This window comes from Triplophysa rosa, linkage group LG3 (assembly GCF_024868665.1).
Source record: "Triplophysa rosa linkage group LG3, Trosa_1v2, whole genome shotgun sequence".
Classification (NCBI taxonomy): Eukaryota; Metazoa; Chordata; class Actinopteri; order Cypriniformes; family Nemacheilidae; genus Triplophysa; species Triplophysa rosa.
The window spans coordinates 6957324-6981701 of NC_079892.1; the positions used below are offsets into that span (position 1 = coordinate 6957324).

The window sequence follows — 24378 nt, forward strand, 5'->3', positions numbered from 1 at the left end:
TTAAAATTAATTAAAAAGCCAACCAATACCAAGGTCAGGTAGGTGTAGTGAAAGTCAGTTCACACAGGTGTCTAAACAGTGCAACATTACCAGCTGTTTATCAGCTTATCATTTAAAACCATCACATTTTCATTTAGGCATTTACAGACACTTTTACCTAAAATGACTTACAAAAATAAGACAAAAAAATAAAGTGATTATTTATTTATAGTGCTATACAAAGTTTACAAGTCAACAATTGTTCAAACACAACGGATGCAACGTCTTTTGAATGCGGCTCAAGTGTCTGAGCACTTTTCGGGGGCCGCTGTATGCTTGACTTTCCTCTCAGATTTGGTTTCACTAAATAATCGTGGCAGTTTTGGCGGGATGAGCTTTATGGGGAGGGGGTGTTAGTGGGGTGTCCACTGGAAAAGAAAAGACTCCGTCACGGTCTCTTGCCATCTGGCCTTGAATTTTCTCTCAGACCCTCCCTCTGAAAATGGGTTGCGGTGGAGGGGTGTCATCGAGTTACGGGCCCTACCCGTCACAGCGGACAGCTGGCTAACTCTAATCAGATGCTAGCAGGCATGCGTGTGCATATGAGCGTGTGTGTGTGTATGTGTGTGTGTGTGAATGGCTTTATCCGGCAGGGGCAAAAACTGGCCGCACCCCTCGATCCTGCTCTCAGGGAAACACCTGCATTGATCATATCGGTCTAAGCTGCCTCAATCCTAGAGAAGGGATTGTTCAGATCACCATCTGCTATCGTAGGCTGACCTTTACTTATAACCATATGGCATTTTGTTGTGCGGTAAATCAGGATTATTACTCCGGATGTACGAGTCGACATTGTGACCGGAATGAAACCAGAATATGTTTTAGAATCAGATGGTTCTTGATCCAGGTGACCAAAATCATAAAACATGGTGCATCTGAAACAGCATGTCTGTAGCTTTAAGAGCACCACGGTCCTGCCAAACGAAAGTGGACACCTGTAAGTAGGAGTAAATTGGTTCTGAAGGGTGGAGTCAAATTTTGGATAGTAGTGTTTAGTAATGACATCCCTGCTGAACAGACCAGAATATATTTTCACGTTTGGTAGACCAACATAGCCATGATGTTTGCCAGCAAAAAATAATGGAAGTTAAGCTTGGTAGTTTTGCAAATATGCAAATAAATCTGCAAATGTGTTTTTGTGACTTTTCTTGCTTATGAATATAATCCAACCATGCAACAGTTTTGCATTTTTTTGCATTTATGCATCTGACAGATGCTTTTATCCAAAGCTATTTACAATGCATTCAAGGTGTACAGTTTATCAGATGTGTTCCCTGAGAATCAAGCCCATGACCTTGGAATTGTTAGCACCATTCTCTACCAGTTACGCTACAGAAACTTGTTTGGTGTGACAGTCAATAAAAACCAACTATGAATTATGTGGCTTCAATTTGCTCTTCATTCCACAGTTGTGGACCTCCTAAAAATATCTTCCTATTTTGTTAGATTAGGCTATTGTGATTCTAATAGCACCCCGAGACCTTAAAGTCATCCATCAGGTCAGACAGGACACCACAGCCATTGTCCCAAAGATTTGGGGTTTCTGCCCGCCCGCCCGTCACCGTTACACCCAACACCCTGATACTTGTGGGACATAAATGTACAGAAAAAGTCTTTTTTTTGCCTTTTTCTATGCTGAAGATATGCTGAGGTCATCCCAGGTCATCCACGAGTCAACATGAGGTCCATTTATCCGATCGCTTTTAATAAACTACCTGAATATAGAACTGTTGCTCATATTATCATTTAATTACCTTCACCACATCCTCAAAGGCTTTTGTGGCATGACTTCTACCAGCATAATATCAATACTTTATCTGCACTATAAAAGAATGGTGTCCGACCCTAAAGACCTCCACTGCACGGGGGTTTTCCACAGCAAACCTAAACGGCCACTTCCAGACCGTTCGTTTAACCACATTTCTTACCATTCTCAGTCAGTGATTCAACTTCGTACCATTTTTTAGCCCTTGTGTTTGCTTTTAAGTTTCTTTCTGTCGTACGCTTTTAATGGCCAAGTGTTGAGTCATCTCCAAACTCGGACAGATTTCTACGAGATCTGTTTTTAGAGCTTAACATTGCCTGACATCGCTTAGTCATCAGAAGAGGCTGATGTTTCCAGTTATTGGGGATTATTTATCAAGATCTATTTGTATATATCTATAACTATAAATAAATAAACAAACCATAACTGTTTTGAAAATGTTAATAATATATTATTTTATATTATTAATAGTTATATTTATATTATATAAAATAGCATAAGAGAGATTTATCTTAATTGTTAGTTATTTTTCTAATTTTTGGCTGTCACACCACATTTTCGGTTTATTTGACAACCATATACTAAATAATATATTAATATAATAAAATAGTAATAAATAATAAAATATATATTTTTAAATGATTACAAATTTATATATTTTACACAAAGGCTGATTTATTCAGGATTATTATAGAAAGTGAGGACACAATTTTTATGAAAAGCATAATTTAAGATTTTCTTTATGCATTACTGGATATCTTACAGATCCGTTTTTCAATTTAAACGTATATTGTTTGGGAGTTTGACATTGTAACTCGTGTTGGCATTTCAACATGTTTTCATCTTTCATCAGACTGAGAGTAGCAGAAAAGTTTCTATTTTACTAGTCAAAAAGTACCAGTGAAATATGTTCTTTTTTTCTAACAGTAACATGCACCATGCATATTTATTTTTGGACATGTACAACAGCAATGAAGTGCTCTCAATGGTATGTACCATGGTAGTCTTTGAAGTACATTTAGTGACATGTAATTACTTTGGTAACAATTTAGTACCCTATTATTTATAAAACACACGCACACAACCATCTGATCTGATCCGTGTAGCACAATTGTGTTGATCAGTAGTCTGCAGTCATTCTGTAATGATAGCGTTGGTCTTATCTTCTGCTGAGACTGAATCAGTGTCTTTGATCACTTTTTGCTTTGGTTTGTCTATCAAGTTCCATGGGAGGGGGCTCTCAAGACTCAACACTTTTCAACAGGCTCTCTCTCTCTCTCTCTCTCTCTCTCTCTCTCTAAGTCCCTTTTCTATTTGGAGGTTGTTTTGCAGGTCTTCCAAGTCCAGCTGAGCATGTTTTCAAGTGAGTGAAAAGACAAAATTATGCACTAGTAAGCATGCTCACAGCTGGCCGTTTGGAGAGTCTTTGATCTGAGAGGAGGGTGTGCATGAATGCCCGCATTGTGTGCTCGCCGAGCGTGTGTGCGAGTGCGTGGACGCGTGTTTGTGTTTGGAAGAATAGGGAGGCCCGGGTCTGGGTTAGAAGAGATTACACTGCAGGCACGTTGGGTACAGGCTGATCGAAGAAAATACCCTGACGCTGTTTATTGGCTTAGAGTCAGATGGCGTCCTTAAAGGGACAGACACCCAAAAAAGAAATCTTTCCCTCATCATTTTGTTGCAAACCTGACTTTCATTCAGTTGAACAATTTCACACGTGTATTCAAGTTCAGTTATATGACATGGAACCCGATGACATAATTTTTTTATGCTAAACTCGCTGTGGTGCGTATTAAAGTGACAAGTTTCTGTTTGAAAATACTTTGATGAATTTTAAAATATTACACAAAGCAAAAATTATGTTTTTTTTCTGTAATTCTGTGAATACTAATAAAACTGCTGTGTACCAATGAAATATTGGCACATTGAAATAAAATGATAAGTTACATCGTTTTGTTCACTAACAAGCATTTCTTTGTGATTTCCTTACAGGTCGCAATGAGTTAATCGCCAGATACATCAAACTCAGAACAGGAAAGACAAGGACAAGAAAGCAGGTTAGTTAATGTAACATTAACATATTATATATGGGTTTGACATGTATTTCATATATCATGTATTACATGTATTTCATATTTCGGTATCAATTTTGAATTTAAAATAACAATAATTTTATTTATATTTATTGTTTTATAATATTTAAAAACAATTATAGAGGCTAACGTGCATCCTTTAAAACATAAATATATAAACAAACAAAAGAATATTCTTTATATTATTTAAAATTATAATTATAGATACTGAATTACATGTCCTTTAAAACATTATTTTTTTGGTTATTTACATGTATTTCTATTTTTTATGATATTTAAAAACAATTATAGAGGCTGAACATATCTTTTAAAACATTATTTTTAGAAACATTTTATTTGATTAAAGCATTATTTATGTTTATTGATATATTTAATTTTTGTAATATTTAAAAACAATTATAGAGGCTAAATTAAATGTCCTTTAAAACATTATTGTTTGTTCATTTATATATATACATATATATTTCATAATATTTAAAAACAATTATAGAGGCTGAATTACATGTCCTTTGAAACATAAGTTTTAGTTTATTTATGTTTATTTTTATAATATTTAAAAACAATTATAGATGCTGAATTACATGTCCTTTTATTTCCAGTAAATATAAATTATCCGACATTCTTTGTATCTTCTTCTAAACATGTTCTCTCTGGCTTTCTGCCTTCCTTAGTTACCGAAACATACTTCACAACATTGAACACCTGTTGCTTTGTGCGCTGTGCAAGTCTTTACAATTTTAAGATAAAATAAATGAATTCCAAACTCATTGAAGACACTTTTTTTCTCGTTGGTAAACATGATGTTAAAGGTTGCATTAGATGTTCAGTTTGTAATTAAAGGACATGTTTTTGTGCCTAATGGCAGGAGGCCTTTCATCTCCATGGTTACAAAATGTTCCTTTGTGTTTGTTGCGTGTGTGTGTGTGACCAGGTCTCTAGTCACATCCAGGTTCTTGCCCGGCGGAAATCCAGAGAATTTCACTCCAAGCTAAAGGTACATGCCAATCTCGCGTTGGACACATTGTGTTTGTTTTAGCGTGCATGTGTGTGCTCTCTCAGGCCGTATCCGTAGAAAACATCGTGTGTGGACGAGTGCCCTGCTGTTTGGCGGTTGGTAACCTAGATTTTCTGCTTGTGACTGGCCTTGTTAGTATGCAGTCCACTGGCTAGCTAACTTTTCTTCTGTATGCTATCGGTTTCCTTCCTGTTTCACACAAAAGTGTGTTTGTTTCAAAAAGACCTGCTTTTGCGTGAATGCGAAGCAAAATATTTCACGTGTCGTACGTGTGAGTTACGGTTTGACGTGAGCAAGGATGTTCCGGGTGAATTCTCTATTTCTGCATTTACAATGAAGGTCAAATTCAGGTGAAAGGCAAATTTGAAATGTCAGGTTGCACTAAACTAAAAGCCTTTGATAACTTTTATTCTAATGTAATCTATTATCAATTGAGATTGAAGGAAGTTAACATAACATTATATGACAAAAGGCGCAGTGTGATCGTGTTTAAGACTGATGTTGTGACCCATGGTGTTTGGGGGGAGGGTGATGTGGGGTTCATGTGTTTGAGCAGCTGTGGCATCTGGTGGTTAAACAGTGAATGACAATTCATTGACTCGACATTTCCTCTTAGCTATACCTGCAGGAGACAAAGCAACATGATTCATGACATCATGTAATGTGTGTAGAAAATCGTGTGTAGGCTTTTATGCAAATATTAAGATGGCCTAGAGGCTGTTTCATTACTTTCTGGCTGACTATGTTCTGATTCAAAAGGTCAATGACATCACTCTCTTCTGTTTTCCTATTTAGCTTGTATAATACAGTGAGATAGAAAAGTTTAAATTCTAATGAGTTATTCAGTTTTAAGTCTTAACAAGAAGAATTTAACCTTGTTGAATAATGAGGCCGTTTTCCTTTAAAACAGAATTACAGGCTGAATTGAACTAAACTTTCAAGCATGAATTAAATGAATAGTTTACCCAAAATTCTGTTGTCATTTACTCGCCCTCAATTTGTCCCAAACCTGTATACATTTCTATATTCTGTTGAACACAAAAAACTTTATTTTAAGGAATAAGGGAAACTAAACAGTTCTGGGACACCATTGACTACCATAGATTTTTTTTTCGATTTGTGGAAGTCAAAAGTGCCCCAGAACTGTTTGGTTACAAACATTCTTCCAAACATCTTTCTTAGTGTTCAGCAAAACAGTCAAATTTATACAGGTTTGAATCAACTTGAGGGTGAGTAAATGATGACAGAATTTTCCTTTTTGGGTGAACTGTCTCTTTAAATCTGAATTTTATAACAATAAAGGCAATAGAACAAAACTAGAGACCTATCATCAGTACGAATGTGACTAAATTTCGGCATGTCGTTGAAGGACCAGACCGTGAAGAACGACGCGATCAGCAGGATGGCAGCCATGTCTTCGGCACAGATCGTCTCAGCCACGGCCATCCACAACAGACTGGGACTGGCAGGGATCCCAAGACCCACTTTGCCTGGAGCAGCAGGGGTAAGAGACTCAATAAACCACCATAAATCCAGTAACAAAATATATACAGATTGTAAGCGAACTCATTGGTGTTGCTTTTCTAGTTTTGGCAGGTGTCAACAGGACAGCCGGGATCCTCACAAGAGTAAGTATATGCAGTATAGCTGACGTTACACTGACTGTCTTAATTTATACATATAATATATGCAACCTCTGCATTTCATGCACCACCTTATCATAAATCTCTCTCGTTTTTCAGCATTAAGCCATTCACACAAAATTATCCCATCCAGACAGCCACAGCCATTTCAGGTGTGTATATTAATAATGTATATATTATAATGTATTTATACTTTTCTAAATGTGGGTTTGTATGTGGGTTAGTCTTTGTTTTGTGTTCAAATTCAGTTAGAATGTTTCAGTGACAGAGCTAGATTTTTATTCATTTGCATACAGAGAGCTCAAACCTAGAATGTTGTCTATTAAGGGTGCCATTATAACTTCATATCTAACTTCTATATTAGTATATTTTACATCTTTGGTGTAAGCATTGAGTGCTGCCTGTCGTGACTTATATGATGGGTTTCTGTGTGTCTGTGTAGCTTATGAGTCGCCGACACCTCCGTCAACCGCATTGCCGCCTTGGCACGGGCGGTCTATCGGCACCTCCAAACTGCGGCTGGTAGAGTTTTCATCTTACCTGGAGAACCAGAGGGACCCAGAATCGGTGAGTCGGCACACCTGTGAGATTTACAGCAGGTGACAGAAAAAGACTTGACAGCATTAACCCTGCTTTCTGTAAAATTAAATAGCTTTCAAATCAATACTTAAAGGTCCAGTGTATGAAATTTAGCGGCATCTAGTGGCGAGGTTGCGAATTGCAACCAACAGCTCACTCCACCCCTGCCTTTCGAAGCACTACGGTGGCTGACACAGGACTAAAATGTCGTCACGTTTTCGCTTCTTTGCTGAAGGGGAGAACGTATTTACGAAACGCGCTCTGTAGAGCAGTTTGTCCGTTTAGGGCTACTGTAGAAACAACATGGCGAATACCATGCTATGGGACCCGCAGTGTATGTAGATAGAAATAGCTCATTCTAAGTTAATAAAAACATAACGCTTCATTATGTAAGGTCTTTACACCTCTGAGGACATAGTTATGTATATTATATTGCATTTCTGTCAATAGATCCTCCAAAAAATTACATTGCAACACAGCTTTACAGAAAATGATGTTGTTTCTTAAAGCTACAGGAACACTTAAACAATGCTCTGGCTATAGACAAGAAAATGAAAACCGCATTGGTGGATTAAAAGTGAGACCTTGTCCTGATCTACAGGTTACCAAAATGTCCATCTCATAGCAGACCCATGTCATCTATCATGTTGGCAGCGTCTCTATGAAATGCTTGTTCCTCCGGTCCAGCATGACAGCAGCTATTAATCTTCTGTTGCAACAATACATAGAATTTAGCTTTTAGCTTTAGCTTTTAAACTTTTAGCTTGGGAGAGGACCTGCCGAACGTATCCCGAGAAGGCTTTACAAATGTGATTTTAAATGCTTCATTACTCAACATTTGGGAACAGCATTCGAATCAATAAAACTATAAAAAAAAACTTTTCACAGCCACCCTCTTAAGACCATTTTCTTTCAAATAATTTTGTGCATTTTCAAACAGAGTTTAATTCATTTTCAATAGGCCGCTGTAAACGGATATGTTGCGTTGATCTAATTACAACCTCTCTCCGCAGTACAACAAGCATCTGTTTGTGCAGATCGGCCAGACAAATCTTTCCTACAGCGACCCGCTCCTGGAGACTGTGGACATACGTCAGATCTACGATAAATTCCCCGAGAAGAAGGGCGGGCTGAAGGAGCTGTTTGGAAAAGGGCCTCAGAACGCCTTCTTCCTGGTGAAGTTTTGGGTGAGTCCATTTACATTTATGACAAACAGTTACTATACTTGATACTTTATTGATTTTTGTTTATTTTTATAAAGCAAAAAAAGTTCTGGATTGCGGCTTTAATAGCATTCAGAAGTATTTAAAAAATGACACAACACCATTTTGTAAAATATGTCAACATTACGTTTTAATAAAAGATTGACTAAAAATCCTTAATCCATAATGGATTCTGAATGGGTCAGTCATTAGTCACCCGTCTGAATGTTTTATTAGAGGTTTTATTAAAGTTCTGTTTAAAAGCCTTCAGTGATGTATTTAATCCCAGCGCGATCTGAATGTGAAACCAAACTAGTGCTGTCTTTCAATACCGCTGATGCTGCGTTAGATAGAGACGCTTTATTTGAACACCTGCCGCTGTGAACGGCAGGTGCAGACACACCGGTTACATCCTGTACAGACTTCTATAAACTGTGTTCTCTCTGTCTCTCTGTTCATTCAAATACTGGCACCATTTTCTAAAGGTTATAACTCTTATTAGAACGTTAACTGGGATGCTCGACACAGCCGTGCTATACCAACAAACATACACCTTGTTTGCTATATATTAATAGTTTTCAGAGGTAGAGCAGCTGTTGAAATGGACGCACACTTTTTCATGTCTGCTCTGTAGACACTCGTTGCACTTAATCTTGTTTTATTGCCTTGAATCTTGCTCAAGGGATGTTTTTTGTTTTAGCGCTGCCATTCGACGGCATCTGATTATGTATTCTCTGCTTTTAAATAAACAGAAAAAGTTGGAAAAACGTTTTAATAAATGTGTCTGCGGCCTTGATAGCTATCGAGAGATTCTATTCAAAGTTTAAGTGGCTTAAGAATACGTTCACGGTTTGCATGTATACTCCTGCGAAAGAATTTGTCAAAGAGCACAGAAGCCTGGGGGTCGAACTGCACACGTTTTGTCACCATTGTCTCATGCCGTTTATTCATTTTTAAATCTTTGCCTTTAGGCTGACCTGAATTGTAACATCCAGGAAGATTCTGGAGGGTTTTACGGTGTGACCAGTCAGTATGAAAGCTCGGAAAATATGACCATCACCTGCTCGACCAAAGTTTGCTCGTTTGGAAAACAAGTGGTTGAAAAAGTAGAGGTGAGACTGAACTTTTCTAGCTTTTGTTTCACTAAAATGTATGATTGAAAAGAAATTTAAGTTAGATGATTTGAAGATAAGAAAAATCTGCATAAATGTGACATCTTGCGCCGCCTCTGAAACATTTCAAGTTCAAGGCTGCTTACATTTGAACTAGTCACGTGTTTCAAGATGTTGTTTTCACAATTTCTATTGTTTCCAGATGCATAAAATCATGTCATGGTTGATCTTTTGTCATTATATTTTTCTAAATATTTGTTCGGAAATTAAGTTCGGAAAAGAAATGTATTAACGCCACAATTGGGATAATTGAAATCAAATATATTACAAATAAATTATCTTATACACTTCATTTAAAGAAGTGTTTATTAAAATAACTTCCTAACAAATCTACAGTGCATTTGATTATTTTCAATATTATTACATTTAACTTCCATTTGACTTTGTGTATTTTTTACAGTGATTACTAAAGATTAAGAACTCTTTTTCTCTCCTGTAGACAGAATACGCTCGGTTTGAGAATGGCCGCTTCGTGTACAAAATCAGCCGGTCACCCATGTGTGAATACATGATCAACTTCATCCATAAACTGAAACACCTGCCTGAGAAATACATGATGAACAGCGTACTAGAAAACTTCACCATCCTATTGGTAGGTCTTTTTTTATTAAGTCTATTTCATATATCAGATTTGTAAATATAAATATGCATTCGCGATTCCTTTTTCATGTTCCTGTGGACATTAGCTCATTCAACAACACTGTTGTTTTAATTTGTATACACACACACATACATGTGTTATTTTACATGGTTAAAATTATACACAATGTCTGTAATACAGTCTATTGTACAATACTTTGTTATTTATAGAGGGCGTTAAACAAGACTCAATGTAGATCTGTTAGTTAAAACGATTAAAATAGGTCATCAGGGGTTGCCATGACATCTCCCACGACCCCATACATGACGGTCTGACAAAAATTTGAACCCCCTTGTTTACATAAACTCCAAATTATAAACCGTGGTTTTGGTCTCTTCAATTACTGACAACAGCATTTCTCGCCCTGTGGCAGGTGGTGACGAACAGAGAAACACAAGAGACCCTGCTGTGCATGGCCTGCGTGTTCGAGGTCTCCAACAGCGAGCACGGCGCACAGCATCACATCTACCGACTGGTCAAAGATTGAAGTTCCGCGTCTCGCACGAGTCACACTAAGCAGAATCCGGCTCCCCGCTGGCCACAGAGAGGAAATAAAAGAGAACAGTGGAGACTTTATATTCACTGAGGCGTTTGGCCAAGGCAACTACACAGCCGATGGCCGTAGAGGACTAAGACAAGCCTTTGAATGACTCACAACCTCATTTTAAGCGGCTGTGCCTGTATCAGTCCCACCCAGGGCACGTTTCGGGCGTGGTCTGAAATAACTACATTTATTATCATTTTTGTCATTCGTGGTTTGGTGTTTGTTTGTTTTTTAATCAGTTGTGTTCAAATTGGCGGTACGGTTTTGTTACGTTTATTGGATGTTTATGTTATTAACCTGGTTGATGTTTTAACCAACTTTGTTTGTGAAGGATGTTGTTTATATAAAGTTGTATCGTTATAGTACACGAAAGCTTTGTTTATGTTGTACTATCTGTTATTCTAACACACAACAGTACATTACAAAGACTTAAACCCCGGGGTATTTTCACCTTAGTGAATTTAACTTTTATGAAAGAGCATTGAAAATGTACTGTATTATTTATGAGGAACCGTCTGCCTTACACTGCACATGAGCTCTTTCAGTGTGACCTACGATTGAAAAACTAAAACACTATTCTTAGAAACAAATACAGTTTTTTTAATACAAAAATTAAAAATGGAACAAATGATGTACATAAAATCAGGACACTGGAAATGTTGAAGACAAACCGATCCAAAACTGTAAACTGCTTTTTGTGTGTCGCCGCCTGATGAAGACAGTTGTGTTTGTGAATTTTCAGTGTTTGCGTTTATAAAAATCATCACATTAGTGTTTTTCAGATTTTCACAGTCTATTTCTTTTCATATCAAAAGAGGCTCCAGAAGAAAGGAAATCTACATGGCAAAATCACCAAAGCATAAAAGTATATTGTGCCTTAGTGTTTCTCATCACAGACTGTCGAATTCTCACCTGACGTTTGTATTTTGTCCCACACAGTCAGTCAAAGCAAAGTAGGTCATATTTTCTCTCTTGTACACCAAATAAATACACCACTATCACTTCTGTTCATACCACGGTAATGCTACAGGTGTTGAAAGTGCCTTCTGTGTGTTTCTTTCAGCTCAGAAAAGATTTAAAATGTTGACACCAAAAAGTGAATCATGTTTGGATTATATCACCATAATGCCTTGTGGATGCTGAGGGTCTGGCTGAAAGAAAAGTGCATTTTGCTACTGTATTTCGATCGAAATATGTACATTTGCATAATGCACATTATGAAATGACAATAAATACTAAAAATCAGGAATGCCTTCACCCTGTAGAGAAAAGCCATTGACGTCAGTATCATAGAGGACGGCTGATAAGATTTCATGTACACAAAGGCTCAGAAGTTAAAGAGTTATGTCAGATTTCTTGATATCTTAAATTACTCCGTTCAAAATGTTGCTCTCAGTTTTACTTAAGCCTGTTCAGCAAGATTTATTTTCTTGGTCAACCATGTTGTACATGTTTTGGAAAGTATTTGTTAGTAAAATGAACACTAATGTATTTCATGGCATTCTGGTTTCTTGTTCATTTGTTTTCAGTAAGAGCACTGAATAGCTTTTTTACTAGGTGGACTCTTTTGTCAAATAATTGTTTTCAATTGTGTATGTTTTTTGTTTTATTGAAGAATTGACACAAAAAAGAAAGTAAACTTAGTGTTTGAACGCTTCTGATTTTGTATTTTTTACTCTTGATGTTAAATAATCATTTTATATCTTTAAACGCTTCAAGTTATTTGTAGCATTTCTATTATTAAATATATATGTTTTTTTGTTATCTTTAACAGACCAATTTGAACAACCCTTTTTATTAAAATATGTGTAACACCACTAGATGGCAGTACAATTTAGAAAATGATCTATGGACGCGTTCTAGAAAGTCAGTTTTTCTGAAATGTTTCATGAAATAAAAATAAGATTTATTATTTTATCATCAAATTATTAATAGGGCTGCTCAGATGTATAGAGGATGACCAAAGGGACGTTTGGAAATCAAGATTAGGCTTATGCACATCTGAATATAAGACAGTGATGTATAGCCTATATTGTACATGTTGACATTTTTTATTATAAGAACACACTTTAGTTATTCTCTTTATATGTACAAAATCTCATAATCTCAAATCACCATAAATATATATTTATAACTTTCACGAACATAAGAAAATTGCTTGAAGGAATGTTTCAAATGAAATCAGGAAACTTAGGAATTTAAAGTGCTTTTCACATTTACATTAATATACCCCTGGAAAAACATCACAGAAATGCTAATGGGTTTCTTGGTTATATCATTGGAATTGTTTTGGTTAATGGAAACTATAATGGTCTCTGTTTGTAATGTGTTGGGCAGTTTTGGGTGTAACTATAGTTACTGAGTAATTGGTTACTGTAATTTATTACTTTTGCCATGAAAAAGTAATTTAATTACAGTTACTTCTGATGTAATTAAACCAAATACTCTGTGTAATATGTGTGTGCAATAGTGGAATTGACATCAAATTTCAAAAGCTGTGCTTTAATGTATAATTCTCACGTTTGTTGTACTTTGCTCTGTTAATAATACTACTTTATGTAGTTTTATATTATTTATTTGAATGATTTAAAAGATCCGTTTCATGTCTATCCTTGGATCACTTAACAAATCAAGGGTTGATATAGGATATAGAAAGTAATTAGTAATTAAATACTTTTTGGAGGGAATAATACAGTAATCTAATTACACTATTGAATATGTAATTAGTAACTAATTACTTTTCAGAGTAACTGCCCAACACTGGTGTTGGGTTCTGTTGGTGGAATGGGAATCAATAGAACACCATTAAATCCTACTGAAATAAGATTCAAAAACACACTACACTCTTAATAATTAAAGGTGCTATAATAATTAAAGGTGCTATAAAAGTTTTTTTTAAGGATAGAATCACGTTGGTTCCCTAAAAAACTATTCAGTCAAAGGTTCTTAAATCAACTATTTCTGTCTTAAGGTCTTTGCACATACAATCCGAAATTTTCGAACGCGTTTTTTCGTATTTTGGCGCTCGTTTGTACGGTGTCTCTGAATTGTCAAAACGCCTCTCAAAATGCTTGCTACGGATGCGAAAAACGCAGAAAATCGAACCCAGTCCGAATTTTTTTATCATGGACGAAAATATCGGAGGCAGTGTGTAAATGTGATTGACACGAGGTCGTATTTATTTTTTAACGTGTGGAAATTTCGGACGCAAATTTCGAACTTAGTGTGCAATGGCCTGTACCCTTTAGTCAAAACTTTCTGCTAGGCCTACGTTGTGAAAAAACGTTTTGTTAACGTTATGGTTCCTTAAGAAACCGGTTCTTCTATGTGGCATCGTTTAGCGTTTTTAGAATGTGATGTGAATAAAGAAATTTTGTAATAGTTTAATAATTTTCACTGGGCTTGTAACGCATGGCAATGTGCGACCTTAAAGTTTTTTAAGCTTTTCCACAAGATTACATATTTTGAGCTTTAATCCATGACATATGTACAATGCACTGTTTATTGCAGTGAGTTATGTGTGTAAAGCTGCTGGAGTTGTATTCGGCCTTTATCATGTGATTGTGGGACACGATGAGGTGTGGGCGGTGCCTGAGCGCGCAGAAACACTAGTGTAGTTTAGAGACAAATATAACTATCAGTTCGATGTTACGGACGCACGCAACCAGCCGGCACAACGTGATACATATCTTTTTTATTTTATTAAGTAATTTTTCTGAAACTTTCCAGCTGACACATGGATGACAAACCGGATTTTGAGTTCATTCAAACTCCATGAAAAACTGGACGGTTAACCTGTTTCAGTAAACTGAATGTGAATGATGGAACCGGAGGAGGGTAAAATCTCGGTGTGGGTATGCCGGGAGGAGAAGCTGGTGTCCGGACTGTCGAGACGAACCACCTGCGCGGACGTGGTGAGGGTTCTGATGGATGATCAGAACTTCCAGAAAGGTGAGAACGCAGCGATGCTCACTGGCACCCCGCAATCTTACTGCATCGTGGAAAAGTGGAGAGGGTACGAAAGGATATTACCCAATAAAACTAAAATCCTGCGCCTTTGGATCGCCTGGGGTGACGAGCAGGAGAACGTGAGGTTCGTCCTGGTTAAAAACGAGGCGTCCCTGCCCAACAACGGACCGCGGAGCGCCGAGGCGCGCGTCGTGCTCAGCAAGGAAAGTCCGTGCACCCACAAGGGCGCAGCCAGACCCACGATGGCGATTTCGCAGGACAAGCAACGCAGGATTGTGCGCAAGGCTTTTAGAAAGTTGGACAAAATCAATAAAAAGAAAGAGGAGACTTTGATACGAGACAGTTCGTCCGCGGAAAAAATGGAGACGCTCGTTCATCTTATTATCTCACAGGATCACACTATTCGACAGCAGATACAGCGGATCAAAGAGCTGGATAACGAAATCGAGATGTGTGAATCGAAAGTGCACTTTGACAGGATGAAAAGACACGGGGTAAATTACGTTCAGGACACCTATATGCAGGACCAGGGCGCGGAGACTGAATCCACCGGACACCCAGACGCGCCGTGCGCCTTTGCGCGGGCTGTTGAGCAGTTCGAGGAATACGCGTCACGGTGCGACGAAGTGATTAAACTTCAGGAGGAACTAACTGAGCAGGAGGCTCTGATGGATATACTTTCGAGTGAAATACAGGAAGAACTTAACCACAGGTGGATGAGACGGAGACGAGAGGAGCTCTCCGACAAAGACGCGGAGGATGTGGCTGAGGAAATGGCCCTTAGGGTGACTTCGGTCCCTGGGGAAACAATCTCAGTGTTTCAAGAGCCCCTGTTAGACAAGGAACTTCAGCTGGACGAGGAGAGAATTAAAACACAACTGGATACGAGTTTGTACATCGGGCTTCGCTTGAACACAGATATGGAGAGCTCAAAGAACGATTTGGAATTCAGTCAGGAGCTTTTGGATGCGAAGGAACGGGAGTTGAGGGAACTGCTGGAAAAGGTTCACAGATTAGACGAACTAGAAGGGAAAGAGTCGAAGAACAGCAAAGATGGGTCAACTGAGCCTGAAAGCGAACAGGTGCCTCCCGTTGACAAGGATGAGAATATTTGGGTGGAGCAGGCGAGGGGACTCTCAAAGACCTGCAGGGCCAATGATGATGACTCGGACACGGGACTGAGCTCAATGCACAGCCAAGACTCAGATAACGCAGCTGTTTGCGAGTCACTTGTGTGAGTCGTTCAGTAATGAACTCAGGGAACAATTGTCTCTATTGATTTCAATGTAATATTCTCTCTTTATAAGAGAGGAACGCATGCAAAATATACCAGCGTAGTGTTATGATCGCCTCACATGTACACACATGTACAGTAGCTTGTAAGGTGCTTACTTACCAAATAGTAACTAATTAACCAATGTATAGACTGAGATGTCCACTGTGTGCAGACCAATGTTTATATAAACAACATGCATTTGTTTTATTGCATGTAAGGTGATGTTAAAGAATTACGTATTTATTGTAGAAATGTTTAGGCATGTGAAACGGCTGTGTTAAAGGGATAGTTCACCCCAAAACGCAAATTCTGTCATCATTTACTCACTCTCTTGTCATTTTAAACCTGTGAGACTTTCTTTTTTTCTGCACAATAGAAGATATTTTGAAGAATGTTGTTAACCAGCACCCATTGGCTTGCATTGGTTTTGTGTGCACACAATAGAAGTGAATGGGTGACGGCAATGTTTGGTTACCAACTTTCTTCAAAATATCTTCTTTTGTGTTCTGCAGAAGAAAGCCACACAGGTTTAAAATGACAAGAGGGTGAGTAAATAACAGAGTTTTCATTTTTGGGTGAACTATCCCTTTAAGCAGATATGTGATAACTTCAATGTCAACCCACTTTCACCAGATGAATAATTATAATGATTTGCTAACAGCTTTTAGATAATAAATACATTTTCCCCCAAAGGGTTTAGGCACAATAGGTTTGTTAGTTTTGAAAACTAACGCAGTAAGAATCAAAATCATATTTTGAATACAGTGTTGGGTGTAACTAGTTACTAAGTAATTAGTTACTGTAATTTAATTACTTTTCATTTGAAAAAGTAAAGTAAGGGATTACTTCAAATTAAAAGATTTTTATCTGTAAATTAATTACAGTTACTTCTGATGTAATTGAACTAAATACTGTGTAATATATTCAATAGAGGAAATGACATCCAAATTAAAGTCTAACACTGTATCCTTCTCACATTTGTATACTTTGGTCAGTTAATAAGAATAATTGATGTAGTTTTTTATTTATTTGAATGAATTAAATAAGCCATTTCATGTCTATCCTTGAATCAATTCTAATCAAGGGTGATGTAGGATATAGAAAGTAATTAGTAATAAGTAATTAAATACTTTTTGGAGAGAGTAATGTGTACTGTAATCCAATTACACTATTGACTATGTAATTAGTAATTAGTAATTAATTACTTTTTCGGAGTAACTTACCCAACACTGTTTGAATATTAAAAAAATTCCTGGCTATGAAGATGCAAATGAGGTGCTGCAAAATAAAACTTTGAAGAGAGATGCATATACATGTATTGAAATGTTTTCGAAATGTTCATCGCTCACATATGAACCCTGAAAAATAACAGTAATAATATGAATTCTAATAATATTAAAGTCATAATCTTAAAGGGATAGTTCACCCAAAAATGAAAATTCTGTAATCACTTACTCACCCACTTGTCATTCAAAACCTGTATGACTTTCTTTCCTAAGCAGAACAGAAAAAGAAGATATATTTTGAAGAATGTACCGAACATTGTCGGTACCCATGGACTTGAATTGGTTTTGTGTCCATACAATAGAAGTCAATGGGTACTGCTGTTGTGTGGTTACTAACATTCTTCAAAATATCTTCCTTTGTGTTCTGCGTAAGAAAGAAAGTCATACAGGCTTAAATTGACGAGAGGGTGAGTAAATGATGACAGAATTTTAATTTTGGGGTGAACTTTAAAACGCACTTTTCCATGCCAAGATATAAAAAAAGACAGGCAATGTAAAATCTACTGTCGATTCAAAAGCAAGAGAGGAAAATTGTGGGTCTGGTTTCCTGTTGGCATCAGTTTGTTCTGTGATTAAAGCAGGGGGGATGGTAGGCAGAGATGATAAAGCGCCAATAATCTGGATCGGATTGAACCATTTCAAATAAACAACCGCAGAAATAGATGCGTGTCCGCAGCCTCTAACACAAGCGGCTCTGAGAGGTTTGGAAAAGATTCAGGAACAGCTGGACAAGCAGAAATCTACATCGTGCCGAATGTGGGACAAACACTGCATGTTGAATCAGACATCATGCAGTGCAAGCAATTATTTTGACGAACTATTGTGATGTTTGCCATTATTTAGCATCTTGTTTGTCTAAAATAAAAGCAGGGATTTATGACTATAAATCAGCATGTTCATAATACTTGTTTTATATTGACGTTGTTCATAAGAGAGTAGTACAGTTTTGGCAAAATCAAAAGACACGTCATTCAAGACTTTCTCCAAGCACTTTAAATGACATCTCACAATGAGATCACGGTAATACAAGACTTTAAAGTTTATCGTAGAGGGCCACGTTCAATTATACACTGTTGTTCTTCACAGGAAGTTATGCGTTAAAGTCGGACACATGAAAAAAGTCAGCTATGTGAAGTTAAATACCTTGAAGGCAAAAATGTATCTTGGTTTTGTACCAGGCATCAAATACATTGACTTAGTTTAAAAAAACAATCCGATTTTTTGTGCAGCTTTATTTGCATATCTATTATGAATACATTTGGTATTTATATGAGGACTGTAAAGACATCATATGCAAATACACCTCAGGTTATGCAATAGCTGTAAACCTGCCCTTCGTGCATCTGGACAAATGAAATCCTGCTTTTCTGTGAAAAGTAATCTGTAGAGAGGCAGCACAGCATTTCTTCACCTACATATCCGGTACAGGACATCCGTTTTGAAACACAAAGCTTGAACTAACATATTTGTTAGAAAATAAAAAGTGAGTAATGCACATGCTAACACATGTTTAAGTTCAGCTGTGAGTGGTTGCCAGGTATCCACTGCGATCCGCTTGTTAAATTGTGACGCCATTTTTGGCTCCAAACTTCTATTCGTTTCAATGGGACTACTATCTAAACACCTTATTTATGATCACTGTTAATTCATATCGCACATTTAAGACAAGCGTTTTGAAACTCACTGCGTACACTACAGTCTCGGCTCACAGCATCACAACACCAATATTTTTATGATTCATAAAAAAACGAATCGCTGTTAAACCATGTAGGATTAAGATTTGGAGATAAAGGTTAAGATTATGGTACACTGCGGATGTATATTGTTTGCTGGTTTAGATCTCTCTAACATTATCTATTGGATTTTTGGTGACTTTGTTCACCGTGTTGTTGGCAATTCGCGAATGCACAGCAGGCCCTTTTGGCAATATCTGAAAAACAATAATCAGTACATTCAGTACAAATGTCCGATGAGCGTGTTATATCACCACCAATGGGAATTAAGCTCTGACATCAGTCCGCCACGTTAAATTAGTGCAGAGCCACTGAGCATATTACAGCACTCAGGTGCACAGGTGCTTCATGCACGCATGCACGCAGGTGCACACACACCTGCCCGGGACATCTCTCATTAGCTGAAGAGCTCACAGAAAAGCTGCCTTTGCCATTATATGTAAACGGGCATATCAAACACTTTGTGTCATTGTTGCCATTGTCAGAGTTCAGGCATGTTTATCTTATGCAATGTTTTTCATGGCCGCCTACTGATCAAGTTGAATGACCTGTTGAAACAAAAGCATCTATTGTTCGAGGCGCGTGACGTTCAAAGTGTATGCAAACATTTCAATACACATTATGGGCACCGGCACGCACCAACATTTTACAAGAATATAATGAATATAGAAACTTGTTTGTAATGATGCAGGAAATGAGACAATGCAACGAAGCAGGGAGGTGCAATGAATCAACAGGAATCGCTACATGTGACGCATTATATAGTATGCATACAGTATACTGCAGAAGTAGCAAGTGTGAACGCTATTCTAAAACAGTTTGATGCATTAAAGAAATACTGGAAGGATTGAGAGAAAACGCTCCTGAATCAATGACAGGTCAGATGGAAGGAGACCCAAGAAGCTCTCAAATGTTTCAAAATGCACCAACTTGGCTCTGTAACACGCACACGCTTTGGACAGTTTAAGCAGGGAAATCTCTCCAAGGCATAATGCCCTCATGTGACTCATGGGAAGATTATAAATAATAGTTTTCTCAGGAAATTCCTCAAGTGAAGATTATGGTCAGCTGGTGAAGTTAGGTTGAACACTGTTTAATGAGTCAAGCACAGAGTAAAGATGAGTAAAATATTAAAGCCAAAGAGAATGGCTTCATGGCTATTACTCATAAAGAGTCATTTATTCCCACGTGTCTACCGCGTACGTTGTTTACAGCAGGTGCACCCATGAGGATCTGATGCATTGCTTTATTGACATGCAAAATAACGCGTTGATTTTGTTCAACCGTGGTGATTTACAGTAAAGGAATGCAAGCCTTTGGTTGGAGGATTACTCATTTACAAAAGGTAAACACATCTGGCTGGTTGCCTTGACCTATCATGGCTCCCTGCGACAGACAAACCCAGAATATGAGGAAACATGTTCTGCTGGCTGAGACATGATGTTCCCTGTTTATGGCCCAAACACAAAAAACAGATAGTACGGTTGACAAAGAATGAGAGTGAATAAAAGAAGTTATGTTTTATAACCTGCCAAATCATTTCAAAAGTATTTACCGTGTTTGATCCATTTACCATGGTACGCAGCACAAAGTGTGTTAATAATGCCAAGTGAACTAACCAGAGCTGTCAGTCATTGTAAAATTGTATTCAAAATAATTACATGACACGCTAATAACTGAGTGAATCACAGAGCAATATAAATTGAGAACTGCAAGCCAGCAAGATAATTCTTGGAAAGTTGGCTAACGTTTTTTCACAGTTATCAAAAAAAAATGTTGCAATAAAAAGTGCATTTAGTAAGATTAAATGTCATTGCTAAACATTCTAAGATATAAAAACAGTATTTTTGTATAGTCAAAAACATAGAAATAACGTTTTGGGAATGTTAGGGAAACGTTTTTAGAACATATTTTTGGTAGCTGTGATTTCAATGATTTTAAAAGATTCAAATAACTTGAACAAAGATTGTAAATCGTTCAAAACAAAAAAAGAATCTTTTGAAGTCAATACATTGTTTTATTTGCATATCATTAAACACAAATGGATCGCTAGCCAACATTCCAGAGAAATTCATTTAGAAATTTCAGGCAACGTGATTGATAAGTTTGTTCTGCATTTTTATCATCACTGTAAATAGAATACAAATACAGACGTGCTCAAATTTGTTGGTACTCCTCCACAAAAAACGAAGAATGCACAATTTTCACTGTAATAACTTGAAACTGACTAAAGTAATTGGCATCCACCATTGTTTATTCCATATTTAATAGAAATCAGACTTTGGTTTTGATTTTTTATTCATCATAATATTGTAAAACAAATGAAAATGTCACTGACAAAATGGGACCCCTAACCTAATATTTTGTTGCACAACCTTTAGAGGCGATCACTGCAAGCAAAGGTTTTCTGTAGCTCTCAATGAGACTTCTGCACCTGTTAACAGGTAGTTTGGCCCACTCTTCCTGAGCAATGCTCCAGCTGTCTCAGGTTTGATGGGTGCCTTCTCCAGACTGCAAGTTTCAGCTTTTTCCATAGATGTTCGATGGGATTCAGATTAGGACTCATAGAAGGCCACTTCAGAATAGTCCAATGTTTTGTTCTTATCCATTCTTGGGAGATTTTAGCTGTGTGTTTTGGGTCATTATCCTGTTGGAGGACCCATGACCTGCGACTGAGCTTTCTGACACTGAGCAGTACGTTTCGCTCCAGAATGCCTTGATAGTCTTGAGATTTCATTGTGCCCTGCACAGATTCAAGGCACCCTGTGCCAGATGCAGCCCCAAAACATAACCGTTGTGTCACCGTATGGTGTTCACTTTGAAAGCTTGATTTTTTCGTCTGTGAACATAGAGCTGATGTAACTTGCCAAACAGCTCCAGTTTTGACTCATCTGTCCAAAGGACATTCTCCCAGAAGGATTGTGTCCTTAGGATCTTGTCAATATGAATTTTAGCAAATTCCAGTCTGGCTTTTTTATGTTTTTCTTCCTCCTGTGTCTTCTTCCACGGAGCCCACTTTTGCTCAAAAAGCGACGGATGGTGCGATCAGAAACTGACGTACCTTCACTTTGGAGTTCTGCTTGTATCTCTTTGGCAGTTATCCTTGGTTCTTTTTCTACCATTCGCACTATCCTTCTGTTCAATCTGGGGTGGATTTTCCTCTTGCGGCCGCGCCCAGGGAGGTTGGCTACAATTCCACGGACCTTAAACTTCTTAATAATATTTGCAACTGTTGTCACAGGAACATCGAGCTGCTTGGAGATGGTCTTGTAGCCTTTACCTTTACCATGCTTGTCTATTATTTTCTTTCTGAGCTCCTCACACAACTCTATCCTTTGCTTTCTCCGGTCCATGTTCAGTGATGATACCAAACTGCACAGTGACTACTTTTCTCCATTTAAATAGGCTGAATGACCGATTACAAGACTGGATACATGTGTGATACTAATTAAAGAAACTAATTAGTTAGAAATATCACTATAATCCAATTATGTATTATGTTTTCTAAGGGGTACCGACAAATGTGTCCAGGCCATTTTAGAATATCTTTGCAGAATAAGCAATAATTCATCTTTTTCCACAGCTTCTTTGCTTTATTCTATGACATACCAAAGGCATGCAAGTATACTTGATACAATCGCTTTTAATTGCATCACTCTTCAGGAGGAATGAAGCATTATTTCAATGAGCTGTAAGGGTACCAACATATTTGAGCACGTCTGTATATACAGTATACAGTCTTAACATTTTAGCTGAAGGTTGTGATTCAGAAAAACAACAAAAACAAACAGTAAATTTGCATTAATTGCGCTCCCAGTAAATCCAATACAAGGTTTTGGTAAAGATATAACAAAATGCCAAAGCCCCTCCCATTTCCTTCATTTTTTCCAGTGCACATGTGAATGTCACAGAGCTCCATCTGCACTCTTCATTTTGAAAAAAGATGTAGCAAAACTCATCAAGCATTAAACATCCTTGGCACGGCAGGACAAGTCACGGCACAAAAACTAAAAAACAGCGATCTAAATCCATTTTACCTGTCAATACCTCTAATCTTAAATCAGAGCTGCTAATCTTGCTCTTCTTACAAACACCCATGATGTAACTTAAGTGCATTCAAAAATAGAGCTGAAAGCAAGACACTCGTAGGCGTTTTCACTTTAACAGATCTAGCAGCAATTAGACTAATATCCAAAAACACACATCAACAACATTTCGGTTTTAACTTCATTGAAACTGTCAACAACTACTGAAAGAACGCGTAGCGCTGGAGTGTGTTTATTGTGCACCTGTAATCACCTGCATTGTGTCCATCACATGCACCAAGAATTAGGTTACAAACAACTATTGAAGAAAAACAAAAAACAGATTAGCACACAAAATCCCGTCTGGTGACATCATAATGCGAGCGATGAAATCTTTCTGGAGAAACCAAACCCTAGCACTTTTCTCAGGGTGAAACTGTGCGGTTGGTTTTATTCTAAAAATGCTTTGCTTGTGCAGGATGCTCGCATCCCATAATATGAAGCTCAGGAAGCAGATGGCTTTTCACTGTTTCCTGCACACTGAAGAGAAAGGAAAAGAGGGAACGTGCAGGTTCTTTAGAGAGAAACGAACAGAATTTATTTTGCAGTAATACGTCACTTGCTACACCTGGTTGACTGTCTAATGTTTCCAAAGAACCTTCAGGTTATTCAGAATAATTAAAAAACGTCTGAGATATGGACAGCAGAGTAGAGCCAGACTATGATGCTATCATAATGCAAAAATGATCACAATTAATTAATACAGCATAGGTTAAGACTTGCACGCTGCCAAAATCTTTGTCAGATATAGCTGATAATCTTCGTGAGAGGGCGGAAGCTTGTGAGAAAGAAAACAGTCAATTATTAAACCCCAACGGTCTTTAACACGGCCCAGGCAGATGGCAAAGCATGATGTCAGATCAGAGAACAGAAATGAGACAAATTACATCCTAAATGTAGAGTGCAAAGTAACCCCTGGACCAAACCTTCAGGGAAAATCCAACTCCTGACCTCATCATGAGCTCCATTAAACAGACCTTGGGCTTATAATAAAAGTCCCTAAAACACATAAGATTGTGTGTTTGCCTGAAGGTCTTTGCGTTAATAAATGCGTTCCACTTCCGTTCGGCCTTCAAGCGAAACATTGACGAGAAGCCAAATGATCGAGAAACCTCAGGCATTGCTGGGAAACTACAGTAGACCATTTCACACTGGAACGCAGTTTATATATTCAATGTAAATGTTTTACTTATTTCAAACGGATTTTGCTTTAAAGGTGCTGTGTGTCATTTTTTGGAGGATCTATTGACAGAAATGCAATATAATATACTGCATATAACTATGTCTTCAGAGGATATAAAGACCTTACATAATGAAGCGTTATGTTTGTATAACTT

At 37.5% G+C, this 24378-nt stretch overlaps 2 protein-coding genes across 3 annotated transcripts in view; both read left to right on the plus strand.

Moving 5' to 3' along the window:
- tead1a (TEA domain family member 1a) overlaps positions 1–12340 on the plus strand; it is a 28290-nt gene extending 15950 nt beyond the window's left edge. For both annotated transcript variants that reach the window (XM_057330370.1, XM_057330369.1), the window contains exons 4-13: positions 3797–3861; positions 4829–4891; positions 6282–6416; positions 6500–6540; positions 6655–6707; positions 6998–7122; positions 8148–8321; positions 9308–9448; positions 9948–10100; positions 10522–12340. In XM_057330370.1, the coding sequence (XP_057186353.1) occupies positions 3797–3861; positions 4829–4891; positions 6282–6416; positions 6500–6540; positions 6655–6707; positions 6998–7122; positions 8148–8321; positions 9308–9448; positions 9948–10100; positions 10522–10635 (1064 nt within the window). In that variant the 3' untranslated portion in view covers positions 10636–12340. The remainder of the gene's footprint in view (positions 1–3796; positions 3862–4828; positions 4892–6281; positions 6417–6499; positions 6541–6654; positions 6708–6997; positions 7123–8147; positions 8322–9307; positions 9449–9947; positions 10101–10521) is intronic.
- A 1973-nt stretch (positions 12341–14313) lies between these two features.
- Positions 14314–18090, plus strand: rassf10a (Ras association domain family member 10a). Its single transcript, XM_057329647.1, has one exon. It carries the CDS (start codon positions 14511–14513, stop codon positions 15897–15899), a length of 1389 nt encoding a protein of 462 aa, XP_057185630.1. The 5' UTR covers positions 14314–14510; the 3' UTR covers positions 15900–18090.
- Positions 18091–24378: the final 6288 nt, after the last annotated feature.